The 19,367-nt window shown below is 40.6% G+C and overlaps 1 protein-coding gene across 1 annotated transcript in view; it reads left to right on the forward strand.

Annotated features, from left to right (window-relative positions):
- Positions 1–19,367, forward strand: part of LOC134672403 (dual 3',5'-cyclic-AMP and -GMP phosphodiesterase 11-like) — a 224,838-nt gene that overhangs the window by 24,461 nt on the left and 181,010 nt on the right. The window contains exon 2 of the mRNA XM_063530286.1: positions 2,703–2,990. Coding sequence (XP_063386356.1) covers positions 2,861–2,990 — 130 coding nt within the window. The 5' untranslated portion in view covers positions 2,703–2,860. The remainder of the gene's footprint in view (positions 1–2,702; positions 2,991–19,367) is intronic.

The raw sequence follows: 19,367 nt of genomic DNA on the forward strand, positions 1-19,367 counted from the left end.
CAGTAAAAGGGTGTCTCCTGTCCAATCCGAAAATAGTGAGCTTATTTCTACGTAATGTTCCTCTGGCCGATCTTGAAATAGTTCTGCCTACAGTTTTTTTTTTATTTGATAATGTTCAGTTGGGCGACAAGAGGCCATTTTACTTAGAGTACGAGTGTAAAACGTGCAACGTAGTGAACAACTATGTTACCAATTTTATTACACCTGACTTCCACCTTTTCAACGCCAGAGTGGAAGCACTATTCTCAAACTAGTTCAATACTTTAACTGCTTCACATTTATATTCATGTACCTACATATACCCAGATTCTGAACCTTGCGAAAAGCATTGTTTATGCCGTACCTACCCAAGTATCTTAAACTTAACCAAATCTCGCGGTATTTCAATGACAAACTCGTAAAAAATGATTTCAAAGGAATATGAATCATACACGGGTATTTGCACTTGACCTTCCCTATCGGGTCTGTGACCGCGCACCAAACAAACCTTGGCGGTACTTACTCGAACAACTTCACAGTTTTATTTCAACCGTTTCTTCCTTTAAAATAATAAAAAACCGTTTAAAACCCTTTTCTCATTCAAGAGCGTTTTCACACTGTCCGGTGTGTACGATATAGGATGTTGGATACGAATTATACGATACGACTACAAAGAAGAAAGAATTTTAAAAGTGAAGAAAATAATTATTATTCAAAGAAAGAATCGAATTTAAGCTGAGACATACTAACATTGAATAATTTTACGGTTTAGACTCACTTGTTTTTAGTCACTCGCGCGACATGTTCATGAAGTGAGTCTAAACCGTAAAATTATTCAATCAAAGAAAGAATTAATGCAAAAATATTGACTAAAGGTGGCCACTGACGAGTCTTCCAACAGTCCAAATAGCGTGGCTGCAATCCAAAACCGGGCCGTGAATGTCAGAAACGTACAATGTTTAATATTGGGATGCCGTACATTTGGATGAATCCATTGTAACGGCATCCATTTGGAAGGCTCGTCAGTGGCCTGCTTAACACAAAGTAGGCCTAAGTCCAGGCATTATAACAGATACCATCATCAATACCAACATAGGCTAAAGCTATATAAGAAGAAAAAGTTTTTATGTATTGTTTAATTCGCGTTATCGGTTTATAATTTTTTCTGACATAATTTTCTGGGTTCATGGGTCTTTTTTGTTATAAAAACATTATAAGTGTCACTTAACTTCAAACTTGGGTAAATCCATTCGACCTTCTGTGCAAATATATACCTTAATAACCTTTTCTTAATACCAAAATCGCATAATCTGACATATGGATTTACCAGAGTTTGAACTTTTGAAGTTAAGCGACTCATACGTAGGTAATGAGTGTAATGACTGTGCTTTTTTGTTTAATGACGAGGTGTTAACGTACGTCATCGTTAACACCATACCATAACACCTCGTCAATGTGATTATAAAAAGAGTTGAGTAGTTCGACCGCCTAAAGGTTTGAAGCACTTAACTGTCAAATTAGATTACAATTTATCATCAAGTTACTTATTCATTATTAATCGCACAACATCCAGTTCATTATTGAAATATGGCTTCATAAATTAAATGATTCACATAATAATGAACCTATAATATCACTACGTTTTTTGATATGGAATAGGAATAAATTAAATACAAGTTTTTCAGTTAGGCTAATGCAAAAAATGCTATTATGATAAGAGACTTAAGAGATGTTTATCGCCTATGTATAACTTTATTACTTTAGTATAAAATAACCTTGCAATGTCGTACCAACTTTATTCACATTTTAACTAATTTGGATACAAGATTTATGTACAGCTCATACCGTGTTGAAACGAGATACGCTCCCGGGCCAAAAAGACTTTTTTTTCGATGGTATAGTTATATGATTATAAGCACTTTGCTCGATAAATAGATAATTAATCTTAAATACCTGCCCAAGCATATCTCGCCTTCACAACATGTGACGTTATTTATGAAAAGGGGCCTTATTGTCGATGGCGCTTACGCCGTTATTAACGATGCTCCGATATAAATGTAATGCTGCGCGACGCTGTGCGGCGTAAGCGCCATCGACAGTAAGGTCGCTTTTCATAGATAATGCCCCATATTTATAACACGTTACGAAGCACGTGTACCTTGGTACAAACATTGTTTTTATGAATAAATTAAGTTAATAAACCGGTTTTTATCATACATTTAGGTATTTAATAAATATATAGAACGTATTTCAGAGGTCGATGCCGAGGTTGTTAGTAAATGCAGATTTTTCCCACCAGGAACATTGTATACCTACTTATTGACAACGTAATCTTTATTGCGGTCATTCGGGGCATTTATATTGTATTGTCAGGTAATTTAATATCTTGTCTATAAAAACTAATATCGTGTTCAACTGGTTCTTAAACAGATAATATTGTCCACAAACACGTGATATACAATAAGTAAACCAATATTTTTCACATCAGTAATAACAAAAGCTGTGACAGACTGTAACGAAACCACTTTCATATAACGGGACGGCACAAAAACCAACAGGCTTCAGTTTTATATTTTTTGTTTCGTTCTTTCGTACATCGACAGCGAAAGTGGCCATAGAATGGTACACAGCGATCATTAAACCCGTCATAAACTTGCATTACTTTCATTGCTTTTTTTTAACCCAGTTTGGGTCTCACATTTTTTTGTTTTTCTTCTTTACAGTGGTGCGCGCGCCTGTAATCTCTCGGTCGAGTGATGACTTCGGATGACCTTGTTTGTGGTTTGTCTTTGTGAGTGTCAGTGAGAGCCAGTAGTGTTTGTGCTGTAACCGGTAGTGCCAGTGATGTGACAATTTATGGAAGTGTCAGGTTTAACTCGGAATGTTCACAAAGAACGCCAAGGCTCCCGAGCGGTGCCGTCACCCTCATAGGAGCTACAAGAAGAAAAAGCCTCTGCCGCATACGCCCTGGAAGTACTTGATGAATTGCCCACTCGTTAGGAAATGTTTTGGTACGGTATTTTTTATTTTATTTTTTAGTTTTTTTTGTTTTTCAGGCACGTTTAATTTCACTTTCATAACTTTATTAATAACACTAAACAAACACATTGTTTAAGACACAATGATTTGAGAGGTTATACCGGGAAAATCGTTATGATTGAGGTGTTTTGATGCTTAAAGTTCGCGCCTGGATGGATATCAAAGGTTATATTTACGGCCCAGACAGACGGGTACTTTATTTAACATTTCTTCGACCAAGTCAAGAAATAGTATAGATGGTAAGGTTAACCGTGAGTGTATAAATGTAACTTATTGACGTAAGACAGTTTAGAAAATATTATTACAGTACATATGGTCCTATTTTCCCGCACTAGTGCGTAAAACAGCACTTTTCGTGCGATGTCAAAAGTTTAAAGGGCCATATGTACTGTAAAACGTTGTACGATACACGTGCAAATAGGTAATTCGCAACTCGTGTCGATTTAAAACACTCCCTTCGGTCGTGTTTTAATTTATCGCCACTTGTTTCGAATTTCCTCTTTTCTGCACTTGTATCGTAATTTTGCTTTTATGGTTTATCAAAATCTACTGGTGAGATGAGTGCCTCATCAGGTATTCTAATTGTTACGTGAGTCAGAATGAACCCAGGTAGAGTTAATAGTACATTATTGCAGAGGCCGGGAAAGGGCAATTCGTGGATGAGTTTCGATTTTGTCGGACGACGCGAAGCGGAGTCCGACAAAGAAGACGAATCCACGAATTGCTATTCCTGCCGAGGCATATATAGTGCTTTTCTCCAAACATGCGAGGAAATAAGCTAAAATAATTATTATTTAAGCATCAAGCATCACTCAAATCAAACCTTCACATCCAAAATGTCAAAAACAATTTCCCTCTTTAATTAATTTTTAAAAGTTAAAGGCACAAACTTATTCTGCCATTCAGTACCATTCAATATTCGTTCATTCAATATAATTGCGCAATATAGTTTGTCAAACCAACTTTTCAGTCAGTAAGAACCAGGAAAACTACACCCATCCTTTTCTTTTGGGTGCTAGTACTAGTGTAAGACAAAGATAGTATGATTCTCTTTGTCTATGTTTGAAATGAGAAAGTCCTTTGACAAACTATGTAAGCTTTATGAACACGGATGAGATTTAAAAAAATATAAAAATAATCTTTGATTTTATTAAGCAGTATTTGCACGATCATACACGTGAAATGATAGCTGATCGGGTCGTGTAGAAGCGGCTCGCGGCAATAATAATTGGCTGTTTGCGTTTTTTATTATTAAAAAGTAAAAAACACTACAGTAATAAGTTATTACTGTAGTGTTTTTTTACTTCCCGTCCGCTAGAACAGGACAGCGATAGTTTGATGTTTTTTAGTTAGAGTTTGACATTAACGAAGAACTTCCCGTACTATTTTTGCTACAGTAAGGTGAACATTTCCGAGCATATTGGAGAAAATTATTTTATTACATTATTTTTTAAGTATATTGATGGCTTTCAATTGAATTTAATTTAAAATATAATTCAACTCTCCTGAGGATTTAAGACTCAAGAGATTTTAATCAAGCCACCGTCCATAACTGAAATGCGTAGGTAGTTATTAAAACTAAAATATTTCTATTCGGAGATATATCGGTTAACAATGATGAATTTCTCGTCCCACGTTATCCTCAGCATCTGCGCTACAGGAATGTAATAATAACGTAATCCAGAAAACAAGTTCTTGCGCACATATCGTGGAATCGCGACGGCCGACGAACGTTCCCGACCTTGCCTTGCATTCCGTACGTGGCGGACCGTCAGGCCGACTGGTCCCCCGACTGGTCCCCCGACTGGTCTGCCGACCGGTTGAGGTGCATTGACGTATAATATCTAAGGACGGGCACTATGGGCACTAAAATGGTACTTGTTCAGTGGTGTTACTTACGAATTCCAGCCAATCGTGCAGTCTAATGCAACTAGTTGCGACCAATATCGCGCGTAATGTGAACTCGTCAACCGCGTTGTAGTGGTGTCACACCGCTGTACTGGCCCCTGCCATGCCCGTAAAGCCAGTCCATAGATATCTAACTATGTCAATGTTGAGATGACCAAGTTGCAAACGCTTTCGTCCTTTTTAACAGGATTGGAACTCTGAAGCATTTTTAAAATTCTGCGAAACCCACGGTCGTCAGATTTCAACTTAAAACTTAGGTGCTAAACTTAGCAACTTCGCAGAGTGTGTGTGAACCTAGCATATCAAGTGCTAGCATCTCAAACTTTTATGAGAGTTCTAGTAGCATCCCTAATAGTTCTACAGTTCTAGATGGTTTTTTTTAATAGTTCTGCTCATTTTCGCGAAAAAAATGAAATTTTAAAATGAGATGCTAACTTCACATTTTGACACTCCAGCATCCCAGCCATTACCCACTCCACAGCCTCGAAATAGCATTTAAATGAAAGATACTAACATTTCTAGACGATATATAATGAGTTCTAGTCAAAACTGTAAAAAAATTTTTTTCATATATGTATGGGACACGAACATGAAAAATAATTCTAGGTAAATTTTGATTAATGCTAAGTTTGAGCAAAAATCCGAGTTTTGACAACCAGCATCTCAGCAGTTCTGGATATCGAGCTCCCACGTGCACAAGAATAACCACAGTTCTATCTTCTAGAAGGAAATTTGACATAGTTTTGATAGACTATGTCCGAAAATAGTCTCGAAATCGAGTAAATGCTAAGTTCTGAGCGTAGCATCCCAGCCAATGCAGGTCTGATACCCAGCATCTCAGCAATTCTGGATAGCCAGTTCCCTAGTGCACTAAAATAACCACAGTTCTATCTTCTAGAAGGAAATTTAGCAGATTTTTGGAGGATTATGTTTGAAATAGTGTCGAAATAGCCTGACAATAGCCTCGAAATCGAGTAAATGCTAAGTTCGGAGCTGGCATCCCAGCCAATGCGGGCTAGATACCTAGCATCTCAGCAGTTCTGGATAGTCAGCCCCCTAGAGCACTAGAATAACCACAGTTCTATCTTCTAGAAGGAAATTTGACAGAGTTTTGGAGGATTATGTTTGAAATAGTCTCGAAATCGAGAAATAGCTAAGTTCGGAGCTTAGCATCCCAGCCAATGCGGGCTGGATACCTAGCATCTCACCAGTTCTGGATAGCAAGCACCCTAACGCTACGTCTTACGTAGGCGAACAACGCGCGAACGCGGCGCGGCCTGACATTCGCGTGCAAATCGCGCCGCACCGCGTTCGCAACGAGATCGCTTACGTAGGACACTTCTATGGGCATCAAAGGATTGATTTCGCCGCGCCGCGCCGCGCCGCGTTCGCGCGTTGTTCGCCTACGTAAGACGTAGCGTAAAGCATTAGAATACATGCCGTTCTATCTTCTAGAACGAAATTTGGCAAAGTTTTGAAAGATAGCCTTTCAAAACTCCAAAAAAGTATCAAAATCGAGGAATTGCTAAGTTCGGAACTTAGCATCCCAGTCAATGCAAGCCATACACCCAGCATCTCAGCAGTTCTGGATAGCCAACTCCCTAGAGCACTAGAATAACCACAGTTCTATCTTCTAGAAGGAAATTTGACAGAGTTTCGATAGACTATGTCCGGAAATATTATCGAAGTCTCGAAATCGAAAAATAGCTTAGTTCTGAGCTAGCATCCCAGCCAATGCGGGTCAAACACCCAACATCTCAGCAGTTCTGGATAGCCAGCTCCCTAGAGCACTAGAATATTCACAGTTCTATCTTCCAGAAGGAAATTTGACAGAGTTTTGATAGGCTATGTCCGAAAATAGTCTCGAAATCGAGTAAATGCTAAGTTCTGAGCTAGCATCCCAGCCAATGCGGGTCAAACACCCAGCATCTCAGCAGTTCTGGATAGCCAGCTTCCTGGAATACTAGAATAAACACAGTTCTATCTTTTAGAAGGAAACTTGACAGAGTTCTGATAGACTATGTCCGAAAATAGTATCGAAATCGAGTAAATGCTAAGTTCTGAGCGTAGCATCCCAGCCAATGCAGGTCTGATACCCAGCATCTCAGCAATTCTGGATAGGCAGTTCCTTAGTGCACTGAAATAACCACAGTTCTATCTTCTAGAAGGAAATTTGGCAGAGTTTTGGAGGATTATGTTTGAAATAGTCTCGAAATCGAGAAATAGCTAAGTTCGGAGCTTAGCATCCCAGCCAATTCGGGCTGGATACCTAGCATCTCAGCAGTTCTGGATAGCAAGCACTCTAAAGCATTAGAATACATGCAGTTCTATCTTCTAGAACGAAAGTTGGCAAATTTTTGAAAGATAGTCTTTCAAAACTACAAAAAAGGATCGAAATCGAGGAGTTGCTAAGTTCTGAGCTTGGCATCCCAGCCAATGCAGGTCTAATACCCAGCATCTCAGCATTTCTGGATAGCCAGCTCCCTAGAGCCCTAGAATAATCACAGTTCTATCTTCTAAAAATAAATTTGACGGAGTTTTGATAGACTATGTCCGAAAATAGTCTGTAAATCGAGTAAATGCTAAGTTCTGTGCGTAGCATCCCAGCCAATGCAAGTCTGATACCCAGCATCTCAGCCGTTCTGGATAGTCAGCTCCCTAGAGCACTAGAATAACCACAGTTCTATCTTCTAGAAGGAAATTGGACAGAGTTTTGATAGACTATGTCCGAAAATGGTATCGAAATTGAGTAAATGTTAAGTTCTGAGCTTAGCATCCCAGCCAATGCAGGTCTGATACCCAGCATCTCAGAAGTTCTGAATAGCTAAAACCCTACTGCTCTAGAATAATTACAGTTCTATCTTCTAGAAGGAAATTTGACAGAGTTTTGATAGACTATCTTCGAAAATAGTCTCGAAATTGAGTAAATGCTAAGTTCTGAGCGTAGCATCCCAGCCAATGCAGGTCTGACACCCAGCATCTCAGCAGTTCTGGATAAGCAGCTCCCTAGTGTACTAGAATAACCACAGTTCTATCTTCTAGAACGAAATTTGGCAGAGTTTTGGAGGATTATGTTTGAAATAGTCTCGAATCTAGAATTAGCTAAGTTCTGAACTTAGCATCCCAGCCAATGCAGGTCAGACACCCAGCATCTCAGCAGTTCTGGATAGCCAACTCCCCAGAGCACTAGAATAACCACAGTTCTATCTTCTAGAAGGAAATTTGACAGAGTTTCGATAGACTATGTCCGGAAATAGTATCGAAGTCTCGAAATCGACTAAATGCTAAGTTGTGAGCTTAGCATCCCAGCTAATGCAAGTCTGATACCCAGCATCTCAGCAGTTCTGGATAGCTAGCTCTCTATTGCTCTAGAAAAACTACAGTTCTATCTTCTAGAAGGAAATTTGACAGAGTTTTGATAGACTATGTCCGGAAATAGTATCGAAGTCTCGAAATCGACTAAATGCTAAGTTCTGAGCGTAGCATCCCAGCCAATGCAGGTCTGATACCCAGCATCTCAGCAATTCTGGATAGGCAGTTCCTTAGTGCACTAAAATAACCACAGTTCTATCTTCTAGAAGGAAATTTGGCAGAGTTTTGGAGGATTATGTTTGAAATAGTCTCGAAATCGAGAAATAGCTAAGTTCGGAGCTTAGCATCCCAGCCAATTCGGGCTGGATACCTAGCATCTCAGCAGTTCTGGATAGCAAGCACTCTAAAGCATTAGAATACATGCAGTTCTATCTTCTAGAACGAAAGTTGGCAAATTTTTGAAAGATAGTCTTTCAAAACTACAAAAAAGGATCGAAATCGAGGAGTTGCTAAGTTCTGAGCTTGGCATCCCAGCCAATGCGGGTCAAACACCCAGCATCTCAGCAGTTCTGGATAGCCAGCTCCCTGGAGTACTAGAATAAACACAGTTCTATCTTCTAGAAGGAAACTTGATAGAGTTCTGATAGACTATGTCCGAAAATAGTATCGAAATCGAGTAAATGCTAAGTTCTGAGCGTAGCATCCCAGCCAATGCAGGTCTGATACCCAGCATCTCAGCAATTCTGGATAGGCAGTTCCTTAGTGCACTAAAATAACCACAGTTCTATCTTCTAGAAGGAAATTTGGCAGAGTTTTGGAGGATTGTGTTTGAAATAGTCTCGAAATCGAGAAATAGCTAAGTTCGGAGCTTAGCATCCCAGCCAATTCGGGCTGGATACCTAGCATTTCAGCAGTTCTGGATAGCAAGCACCCTAAAGCATTAGATTTCATGCAGTTCTATCTTCTAGAACGAAAGTTGGCAAATTTTTGAAAGATAGTCTTTCAAAACTACAAAAAAGGATCGAAATCGAGGAATTGCTAAGTTCTGAGCTTGGCATCCCAGCCAATGCAGGTCTAATACCCAGCATCTCAGCATTTCTGGATAGCCAGCTCCCTAGAGCCCTAGAATAATCACAGTTCTATCTTCTAGAAATAAATTTGACGGAGTTTTGATAGACTATGTCCGAAAATAGTCTGAAAATCGACTAAATGCTAAGTTCTGTGCGTAGCATCCCAGCCAATGCAAGTCTGATACCCAGCATCTCAGCAGTTCTGGATAGGCAACTCCCTTGAGCACTAGAATAACCACAGTTCTATCCGCTTCAAGATAATTTGATAGAGTTTTGACAGACTATGTCCGACAATAGCCTCGAAATCGAGTAAATGCTAAGTTCGGAGCTTGCATCCCAGCCAATGCGGGCTAGATATCTAGCATCTCAGCAGTTCTGGATAGTCAGCTCCCTAGAGCACTAGAATAACCACAGTTCTATCTTCTAGAAGGAAATTGGACAGAGTTTTGATAGACTATGTCCGAAAATAGTCTCGAAATCGAGTAAATGCTAAGTTCGGAGCTGGCATCCCAGCCAATGCGGGCTAGATACCTCGCATCTCAGCAGTTCTGGATAGTCAGCTCCCTAGAGCACTAGAATAACTACAGTTCTATCTTCTAGAAGGAAATTTGACAGAGTTTTGATAGACTATGTCCGAAAATAGTATCGAAATCGAGAAATAGCTAAGTTCGGAGCTTAGCATCCCAGCCAATTCGGGCTGGATACCTAGCATCTCAGCAGTTCTGGATAGCAAGCACTCTAAAGCATTAGAATACATGCAGTTCTATCTTCTAGAACGAAAGTTGGCAAATTATTGAAAGATAGTCTTTCAAAACTACAAAAAAGGATCGAAATCGAGGAGTTGCTATGTTCTGAGCTTGGCATCCCAGCCAATGCGGGTCAAACACCCAGCATCTCAGCAGTTCTGGATAGCCAGCTCCCTGGAGTACTAGAATAAACACAGTTCTATCTTCTAGAAGGAAACTTGATAGAGTTCTGATAGACTATGTCCGAAAATAGTATCGAAATCGAGTAAATGCTAAGTTCTGAGCGTAGCATCCCAGCCAATGCAGGTCTGATACCCAGCATCTCAGCAATTCTGGATAGGCAGTTCCTTAGTGCACTAAAATAACCACAGTTCTATCTTCTAGAAGGAAATTTGGCAGAGTTTTGGAGGATTGTGTTTGAAATAGTCTCGAAATCGAGAAATAGCTAAGTTCGGAGCTTAGCATCCCAGCCAATTCGGGCTGGATACCTAGCATTTCAGCAGTTCTGGATAGCAAGCACCCTAAAGCATTAGATTTCATGCAGTTCTATCTTCTAGAACGAAAGTTGGCAAATTTTTGAAAGATAGTCTTTCAAAACTACAAAAAAGGATCGAAATCGAGGAATTGCTAAGTTCTGAGCTTGGCATCCCAGCCAATGCAGGTCTAATACCCAGCATCTCAGCATTTCTGGATAGCCAGCTCCCTAGAGCCCTAGAATAATCACAGTTCTATCTTCTAGAAATAAATTTGACGGAGTTTTGATAGACTATGTCCGAAAATAGTCTGAAAATCGAGTAAATGCTAAGTTCTGTGCGTAGCATCCCAGCCAATGCAAGCCTGATACCCAGCATCTCAGCAGTTCTGGATAGTCAGCTCCCTAGAGCACTAGAATAACCACAGTTCTATCTTCTAGAAGGAAATTTGATAGAGTTTTGATAGACTATGTCCGAAAATAGTCTGAAAATCGAGTAAATGCTAAGTTCTGTGCGTAGCATCCCAGCCAATGCAAGTCTGATACCCAGCATTTCAGCAGTTCTGAATAGCCAGCTCCCTAGAGTACTAGAATAACTACAGTTCTATCTTCTAGAAAGAAATTTGACAGAGTTTTGATAGACTATGTCCGAAAATAGTCTGTAAAATCGAGTAAATGCTAAGTTCTGTGCGTAGCATCCCAGCCAATGCAAGTCTGATACCCAGCATTTCAGCAGTTCTGAATAGCCAGCTCCCTAGAGTACTAGAATAACTACAGTTCTATCTTCTAGAAAGAAATTTGACAGAGTTTTGATAGACTATGTCCGAAAATAGTCTGAAAATCGAGTAAATGCTAAGTTCTGTGCGTAGCATCCCAGCCAATGCAAGTCTGATACCCAGCATCTCAGCAGTTCTGGATAGGCAGCTCCCTAGTGTACTATAATAACCACAGTTCTATCTTCAAGAACGAAGTTTGGCAGAGTTTTGGAGGATTATGTTTGATATAGTCTCGAAATCGAGAAATAGCTAAGTTCGGAGCTTAGCATCCCAGCCAATGCGGGCTAGATACCTAGCATCTCAGCAGTTCTGTATAGCAAGCACCCTAGTGAATTAGAATACATGTAGTTCTATCTTCTAGAACGAAATTTGGCAAAGTTTTGAAAGATAGTCTTTCACAACTCCAAAAAATGTATCGAAATCGAGGAATTGCTAATTTCTGAGCTTGGCATACCAGCCAATGCAGGGCAGAGACCCAGCATCTTAGCAGTTCTGGATAGCCAGCTCCCTAGAGCACTAGAAGAACCACAGGTCTATCTTTTAGAAGGAAATTTGACAGAGTTTTGATAGACTATCTCCGAAAATAGTCTGAAAATCGAGTAAATGCTAAGTTCTGAGCGTAGCATCCCAGCAAATGCAGGTCTGATACCCAGCATCTCAGCAGTTCTGGATAGGCAGCTCTCTAGTGCACTAGAATAACTACAGTTCTATCTTCTAAAACGAAATTTGGCAGAGTTTTGGAGGATTATGTTTGAAACAGTCTCGAAATCGAGAAATAGCTAAGTTCGGAGCTTAGCATCCCAGCCAATGCGGGGTAGATACATAGCATCTCAGGAGTTCTGGATAGCAAGCACCCTAGTGAATAAGAATACATGCAGTTCTATCTTCTAGAACGTAATTTTGCAAATTTTTGAAAGATAGTCTTTCAAAACTCCGAAAAATCTATCAAAATCGAGGAATTGCTAATTTCTGAGCTTGGAATCCCAGCCAATGCAGGGCAGACACCCAGCATCTCAGCAGTTCTGGATAGCCAGCTCTTTAGAGCACTAGAATAATTACAGTTTTATCTTCTAGAAGGAAATTTGACAGAGTTTTGATAGACTATATACGGAAATAGTATCGAAGTCTCGAAATCGACTAAATGCTAAGTTGTGAGCTTAGCATCCCAGCTAATGCAGGTCTGATACCCAGCATCTCAGCAGTTCTGGATAGCTAGCTTCCTAGTGCTCTAGAAAAACTACAGTTCTATCTTCTAGAAGGAAATTTGATACAGTTTTGATAGACTATCTCCGAAAATAGTCTCGAAATCGAGTAAATGCTAAGTTCTGAGCGTAGTATCCTAGCCAATACAGGTCTGATACCCAGCATCTCAGCAGTTCTAGATAGGCAGCTCCCTAGTGTACTAGAATAACCACAGTTCTATCTTCTAGAACGAAATTTTGCAAATTTTTGAAAGATAGTCTTTCAAAACTCCGAAAAATCTATCAAAATCGAGGAATTGCTAATTTCTGAGCTTGGAATCCCAGCCAATGCAGGGCAGACACCCAGCATCTCAGCAGTTCTGGATAGCCAGCTCTTTAGAGCACTAGAATAATTACAGTTTTATCTTCTAGAAGGAAATTTGACAGAGTTTTGATAGACTATATACGGAAATAGTATCGAAGTCTCGAAATCGATTAAATGCTAAGTTGTGAGCTTAGCATCCCAGCTACTGCAGGTCTGATACCCAGCATCTCAGCAATTCTGGATAGCCAGTTCCCTAGTGCACTAAAACAACCACAGTTCTATCTTCTAGAAGGAAATTTGGCAGATTTTTGGAGGATTATGTTTGAAATGGTCTCGAAATCGAGAAATAGCTAAGTTCGGAGCTTAGCATCCCAGCCAATGCGGGCTGGATACCTAGCATATCAGCAGTTCTGGATAGCAAGCACCGTAAAGCATTAGAATACATGCAGTTCTTTCTTCTAGAACGAAATTTTGCAAATTTTTGAAAGATAGTCTTTCAAAACTACAAAAAAGTATCCAAATCGAAGAATTGCTTAGTTCTGAGCTTGGCATCCCAGCCAATGCAGGTCTAATACCCAGCATCTCAGCATTTCTGGTTAGCCAGCTCCTTAGAGCCCTAGAATAATCTCAGTTCTATCTTCTAGAAAGAAATTTGACAGAGTTTTGATAGACTATGTCCGAAAATAGTCTGAAAATCGACTAAATGCTAAGTTGTGAGCTTAGCATCCCGGCTAATGCAGGTCTGATACCCAGCATCTCAGGAGTTCTGGATAGCTAGCTCTCTAGTGCTCTAGAAAAACTACAGTTCTATCTTCTAGAAGGAAATTTGACAGAGTTTTGATAGACTATCTCCGAAAATAGCCTCGAAATCGAGTAAACGCTAAGTTCTGAGCTAGCATCCCAGCCAATGCGGGTCAAACACCCAGCATCTCAGCAGTTCTGGATAGCCAGCTCCCTGGAGTGCTAGAATAAACACAGTTCTATCTTCTAGAAGGAAACTTGACAGAGTTCTGATAGACTATGTCCGAAAATAGTATCGAAATCGAGTAAATGCTAAGTTCTGAGCTAGCATCCCAGCCAATGCAAGTCTGATATCCAGCATCTCAGCAGTTCTGGATAGACAGCTCCCTTGAGCACTAGAATAACCACAGTTCTATCTTCTAGAAGATAATTTGACAGAGTTTTGACAGACTATGTCCGACAATAGCCTCGAAATCGAGTAAATGCTAAGTTCGGAGCTGGCATCCCAGCCAATGCGGGCTAGATATCTAGCATCTCAGCAGTTCTGGATAGTCAGCTCCCTAGAGCACTAGAATAACCACAGTTCTATCTTCTAGAAGGAAATTGGACAGAGTTTTGATAGACTATGTCCGAAAATAGTCTCGAAATCGAGTAAATGCTAAGTTCGGAGCTGGCATCCCAGCCAATGCAGGCTAGATACCTCGCATCTCAGCAGTTCTGGATAGTCAGCTCCCTAGAGCACTAGAATAACTACAGTTCTATCTTCTAGAAGGAAATTTGACAGAGTTTTGATAGACTATGTCCGAAAATAGTATCGAAATCGAGTAAATGCTAAGTTCGGAGCTGGCATCCCAGCCAATTCGGGCTGGATACCTAGCATTTCAGCAGTTCTAGATAGCAAGCACCCTAAAGCATTAGATTCATGCAGTTCTATCTTCTAGAACAAAATTTGACAGAGTTATGATAGACTATGTCCGGAATATTATCGAAGTCTCGAAATCGAAAAATAGCTTAGTTCTGAGCTAGCATCCCAGCCAATGCGGGTCAAACACCCAACATCTCACCAGTTCTGGATAGCCAGCTCCCTAGAGCACTAGAATATTCACAGTTCTATCTTCTAGAAGGAAATTTGACAGAGTTTTGATAAGCTATGTCCAAAAATAGTCTCGAAATCGAGTAAATGCTAAGTTCTGAGCTAGCATCCCAGCCAATGCGGGTCAAACACCCAGCATCTCAGCAGTTCTGGATAGCCAGCTCCCTGGAGTACTAGAATAAACACAGTTCTATCTTCTAGAAGGAAACTTGATAGAGTTCTGATAGACTATGTCCGAAAATAGTATCGAAATCGAGTAAACGCTAAGTTCTGAGCGTAGCATCCCAGCCAATGCAGGTCTGATACCCAGCATCTCAGCAATTCTGTATAGGCAGTTTCCTTATTGCACTAAAATAACCACAGTTCTATCTTCTAGAAGGAAATTTGGCAGAGTTTTGGAGGATTGTGTGTTGAAATAGTCTCGAAATCGAGAAATAGCTAAGTTCGGAGCTTAGCATCCAGCCAATTCGGGCTGGATACCTAGCATTTCAGCAGTTCTGGATAGCAAGCACCCTAAAGCATTAGATTTCATGCAGTTCTATCTTCTAGAACGAAAGTTGCAAATTTTTTGAAAGATAGTCCTTTCACAACTCCCAAAAAATGTATCGAAATCGAGGAATTGCTAATTTCTGAGCTTGGCATACCAGCCAATGCAGGGCAGAGACCCAGCATTCTCAGCAGTTCTGGATAGCCAGCTCCCCTAGAGCACTAGAAGAACCACAGGTCTATCTTTTAGAAGGAAATTTGACACAGTTTTGATAGACTATCTCCGAAAATAGTCTGAAAATCGAGTAAATGCTAAGTTCTGAGCGTAGCATCCCAGCAAATGCAGGTCTGATACCCTGCATCTCAGCAGTTCTGGATAGGCAGCTCTCTAGTGCACTAGAATAACTACAGTTCTATCTTCTAAAACGAAATTTTGGCAGAGTTTTGGAGGATTATGTTTGAAACAGTCTCGAAATCGAGAAATAGCTAAGTTCGGAGCTTAGCATCCCAGCCAATGCGGGCCTGGATACCTAGCATCTCAGCAATTCTGGATAGCAAGTACCCTAAAGCATTAGAATACATGCAGTTCTATCTCTAGAACGAAATTTTGCAAATTTTTGAAAGATAGTCTTTCATAACTACAAAAAAGTATCCAAATCGAGGAATTGCTTAGTTCTGAGCTTGGCATCCCAGCCAATGCAGGTCTAATACCCAGCATCTCAGCATTTGTGGATAGCCAGCTCCTTAGAGCCCTAGAATAATCTCAGTTCTATCTTCTAGAAAGAAATTTGACAGAGTTTTGATAGACTATGTCCGAAACTAGTCTGAAAATCGAGTAAATGCTACGTTCTGTGCATAGCATCCCAGCCAATGCAAGTCTGATACCCAGCATCTCAGCAGTTCTGGATAGGCAGCTCCCTTGAGCACTATAATAACCACAGTTCTATCTTCTAGAAGATAATTTGACAGAGTTTTGACAGACTATGTCCGACAATAGCCTCGAAATCGAGTAAATGCTAAGTTCGGAGCTGGCATCCCAGCCAATGCGGGCTAGATACCTAGCATCTCAGCAGTTTTGGATAGTCAGCCCCCTAGAGCACTAGAATAACCACAGTTCTATCTTCTAGAAGGAAATTTGTCAGAGTTTTGATAGACTATGTCCGAAAATAGTCTCGAAATCGAGTAAATGCTAAGTTCTGAGCGTAGCATCCCAGCCAATGCAGGTCTGATACCCAGCATCTCAGCAATTCTGGATAGCCAGTTCCCTAGTGCACTAAAATAACCACAGTTCTATCTTCTAGAAGGAAATCTGGCAGAGTTTTGGAGGATTGTGTTTGAAATAGTCTCGAAATCGAGAAATAGCTAAGTTCGGAGCTTAGCATCCCAGCCAATTCGGGCTGGATACCTAGCATTTCAGCAGTTCTGGATAGCAAGCACCCTAAAGCATTAGATTTCATGCAGTTCTATCTTCTAGAACGAAAGTTGGCAAATTTTTGAAAGATAGTCTTTCAAAACTACAAAAAAGGATCGAAATCGAGGAATTGCTAAGTTCTGAGCTTGGCATCCCAGCCAATGCAGGTCTAATACCCAGCATCTCAGCATTTCTGGATAGCCAGCTCCCTAGAGCCCTAGAATAATCACAGTTCTATCTTCTAGAAATAAATTTGACAGAGTTTTGATAGACTATGTCCGAAAATAGTCTGAAAATCGAGTAAATGCTAAGTTCTGTGCGTAGCATCCCAGCCAATGCAAGTCTGATACCCAGCATCTCAGCAGTTCTGGATAGGCAACTCCCTTGAGCACTAGAATAACCACAGTTCTATCCGCTTCAAGATAATTTGATAGAGTTTTGACAGACTATGTCCGACAATAGCCTCGAAATCGAGTAAATGCTAAGTTCGGAGCTGGCATCCCAGCCAATGCGGGCTAGATATCTAGCATCTCAGCAGTTCTGGATAGTCAGCTCCCTAGAGCACTAGAATAACCACAGTTCTATCTTCTAGAAGGAAATTGGACAGAGTTTTGATAGACTATGTCCGAAAATGGTATCGAAATCGAGTAAATGTTAAGTTCTGAGCTTAGCATCCCAGCCAATGCAGGTCTGATACCCAGCATCTCAGCAGTTCTGAATAGCTAAAACCCTAGTGCTCTAGAATAATTACAGTTCTATCTTCTAGAAGGAAATTTGACAGAGTTTTGATAGACTATCTCCGAAAATAGTCTCGACATTGAGTAAATGCTAAGTTCTGAGCGTAGCATCCCAGCCAATGCAGGTCTGATACCCAGCATCTCAGCAATTCTGGATAGCCAGTTCCCTAGTGCACTAAAATAACCACAGTTCTATCTTCTAGAAGGAAAGGTCATTGGGCATTTTGTTCGGACATATGACCCACAGCGTACACAAACGAAATAGGGCTAGGTATGTAGGTAAATGTATCTGCTACACAGTGGTATGAGTCGCATTCTTGCAAGCAATGGGAAAATTGAGAAAAAAATAAAAATGGTTTCTTATCATTTTTATTTTTTGGCATTTTTGCAATGAATTAAGTCAGAACTATTGGAATTATATCAAAAATACTTTGAATAGCTGCTGTTATATTGCGTTGCTGTTGTTATATTGTTTAATATCAAGAGGAACAAAAATAAAATCCAGTTATAAAAAAACAATATTTTTATTCTGCTTGATCAAAATAAATTGTTAATTCGTCTAAAAAGGCAGCAGGCGCGAAATAAAGGGGGAGTCACCATTCACCACACCGCTGGGGGCTGGGATACTCTTCGAGCCCCGCTCCGAGGCGGAGTACCGCAGGGGTCTCCCCTCCTTCACACCGATTGAAGATATCAAGAAACTCCTGGAGAAGCTGGGCCACCCCAAATACGCCAAACGGATACACGCAAAGAGGGGGCTGGGGCTGCACATGGCATCTACGGGATGTCGGAGCTTCTTCCACATGAGGAGTGTCAAGGTGGAGGCATGGCGCGGAAAGAAGGGGCCCGCGCAATGTCACCGCTGCCAGGGCTTCCGGCACTCATCACAAGGATGTCACAGACAGCTCGCTTGCGCTCGCTGCGCCGAAACACACTGGGCCAGCCCAATGCACGCGACCTGTAGACCAGAATTCGAAGGCCCACCTGCAAAAACTGCAGAGGAGACAAACCCCGGCAACAGCCGCAATTGACAACATTTCATTTGCCATTGTGCTATAAAACGTTTATCATGCTGCACGGACCACACTTTGTCACAATGCTGAAAGTAAAAACATTAATTACGCTATCCTGTACTGTTGAATAACTTTTTTCTGCCGGATGATACATAAAAAATAATTACATATTTAGAAAAGTGAGATTAAATTCTCTTTTTTAAAACTAGTTTGGTCTCTGTACGCGAAAATTCATAAAGCGGGTCAAAAACGCCCAATGACCTTTGGCAGATTTTTGGAGGATTATGTTTGAAATAGTCTCGAAATCGAGAAATAGCTAAGTTCGGAGCTTAGCATCCCAGCCAATGCGGGCTGGATACCTAGCATCTCAGCAGTTCTGGATAGCAAGTACCCTAAAGCATTAGAATACATGCAGTTCTATCTTCTAGAACGAAATTTTGCAAATTTTTGAAAGATAGTCTTTCAAAAACTACAAAAAAGTATCCAAATCGAGGAATTGCTTAGTTCTGAGCTTGGCATCCCAGCCAATGCAGGTCTAATACCCAGCATCTCAGCATTTCTGGATAGCCAGCTCCTTAGAGCCCTAGAATAATCTCAGTTCTATCTTCTAGAAAGAAATTTGACAGAGTTTTGATAGACTATGTCCGAAACTAGTCTGAAAATCGAGTAAATGCTACGTTCTGTGCATAGCATCCCAGCCAATGCAAGTCTGATACCCAGCATCTCAGCAGTTCTGGATAGGCAGCTCCCTTGAGCACTAGAATAACCACAGTTCTATCTTCTAGAAGATAATTTGACAGAGTTTTGACAGACTATGTCCGACTATAGCCTCGAATAGAAGAAGAAGATAGAACTGTGTTTATTCTAGTACTCCAGGGAGCTGGCTATCAAGAACTGCTGAGATGCTGGGTGTTTGACCCGCATTGGCTGGGATGCTAGCTCAGAACTTAGCGTTTACTCGATTCGAGACTATTTTCGGAGATAGTCTATCAAAACTCTGTCAAATTTCCTTCTAGAAGATAGAACTGTAGTTTTTCTAGAGCACTAGAGAGCTAGCTATCCAGAACTCCTGAGATGC

Source organism: Cydia fagiglandana, chromosome 17 (genome assembly GCF_963556715.1).
Source record: "Cydia fagiglandana chromosome 17, ilCydFagi1.1, whole genome shotgun sequence".
NCBI lineage: Eukaryota > Metazoa > Arthropoda > Insecta > Lepidoptera > Tortricidae > Cydia > Cydia fagiglandana.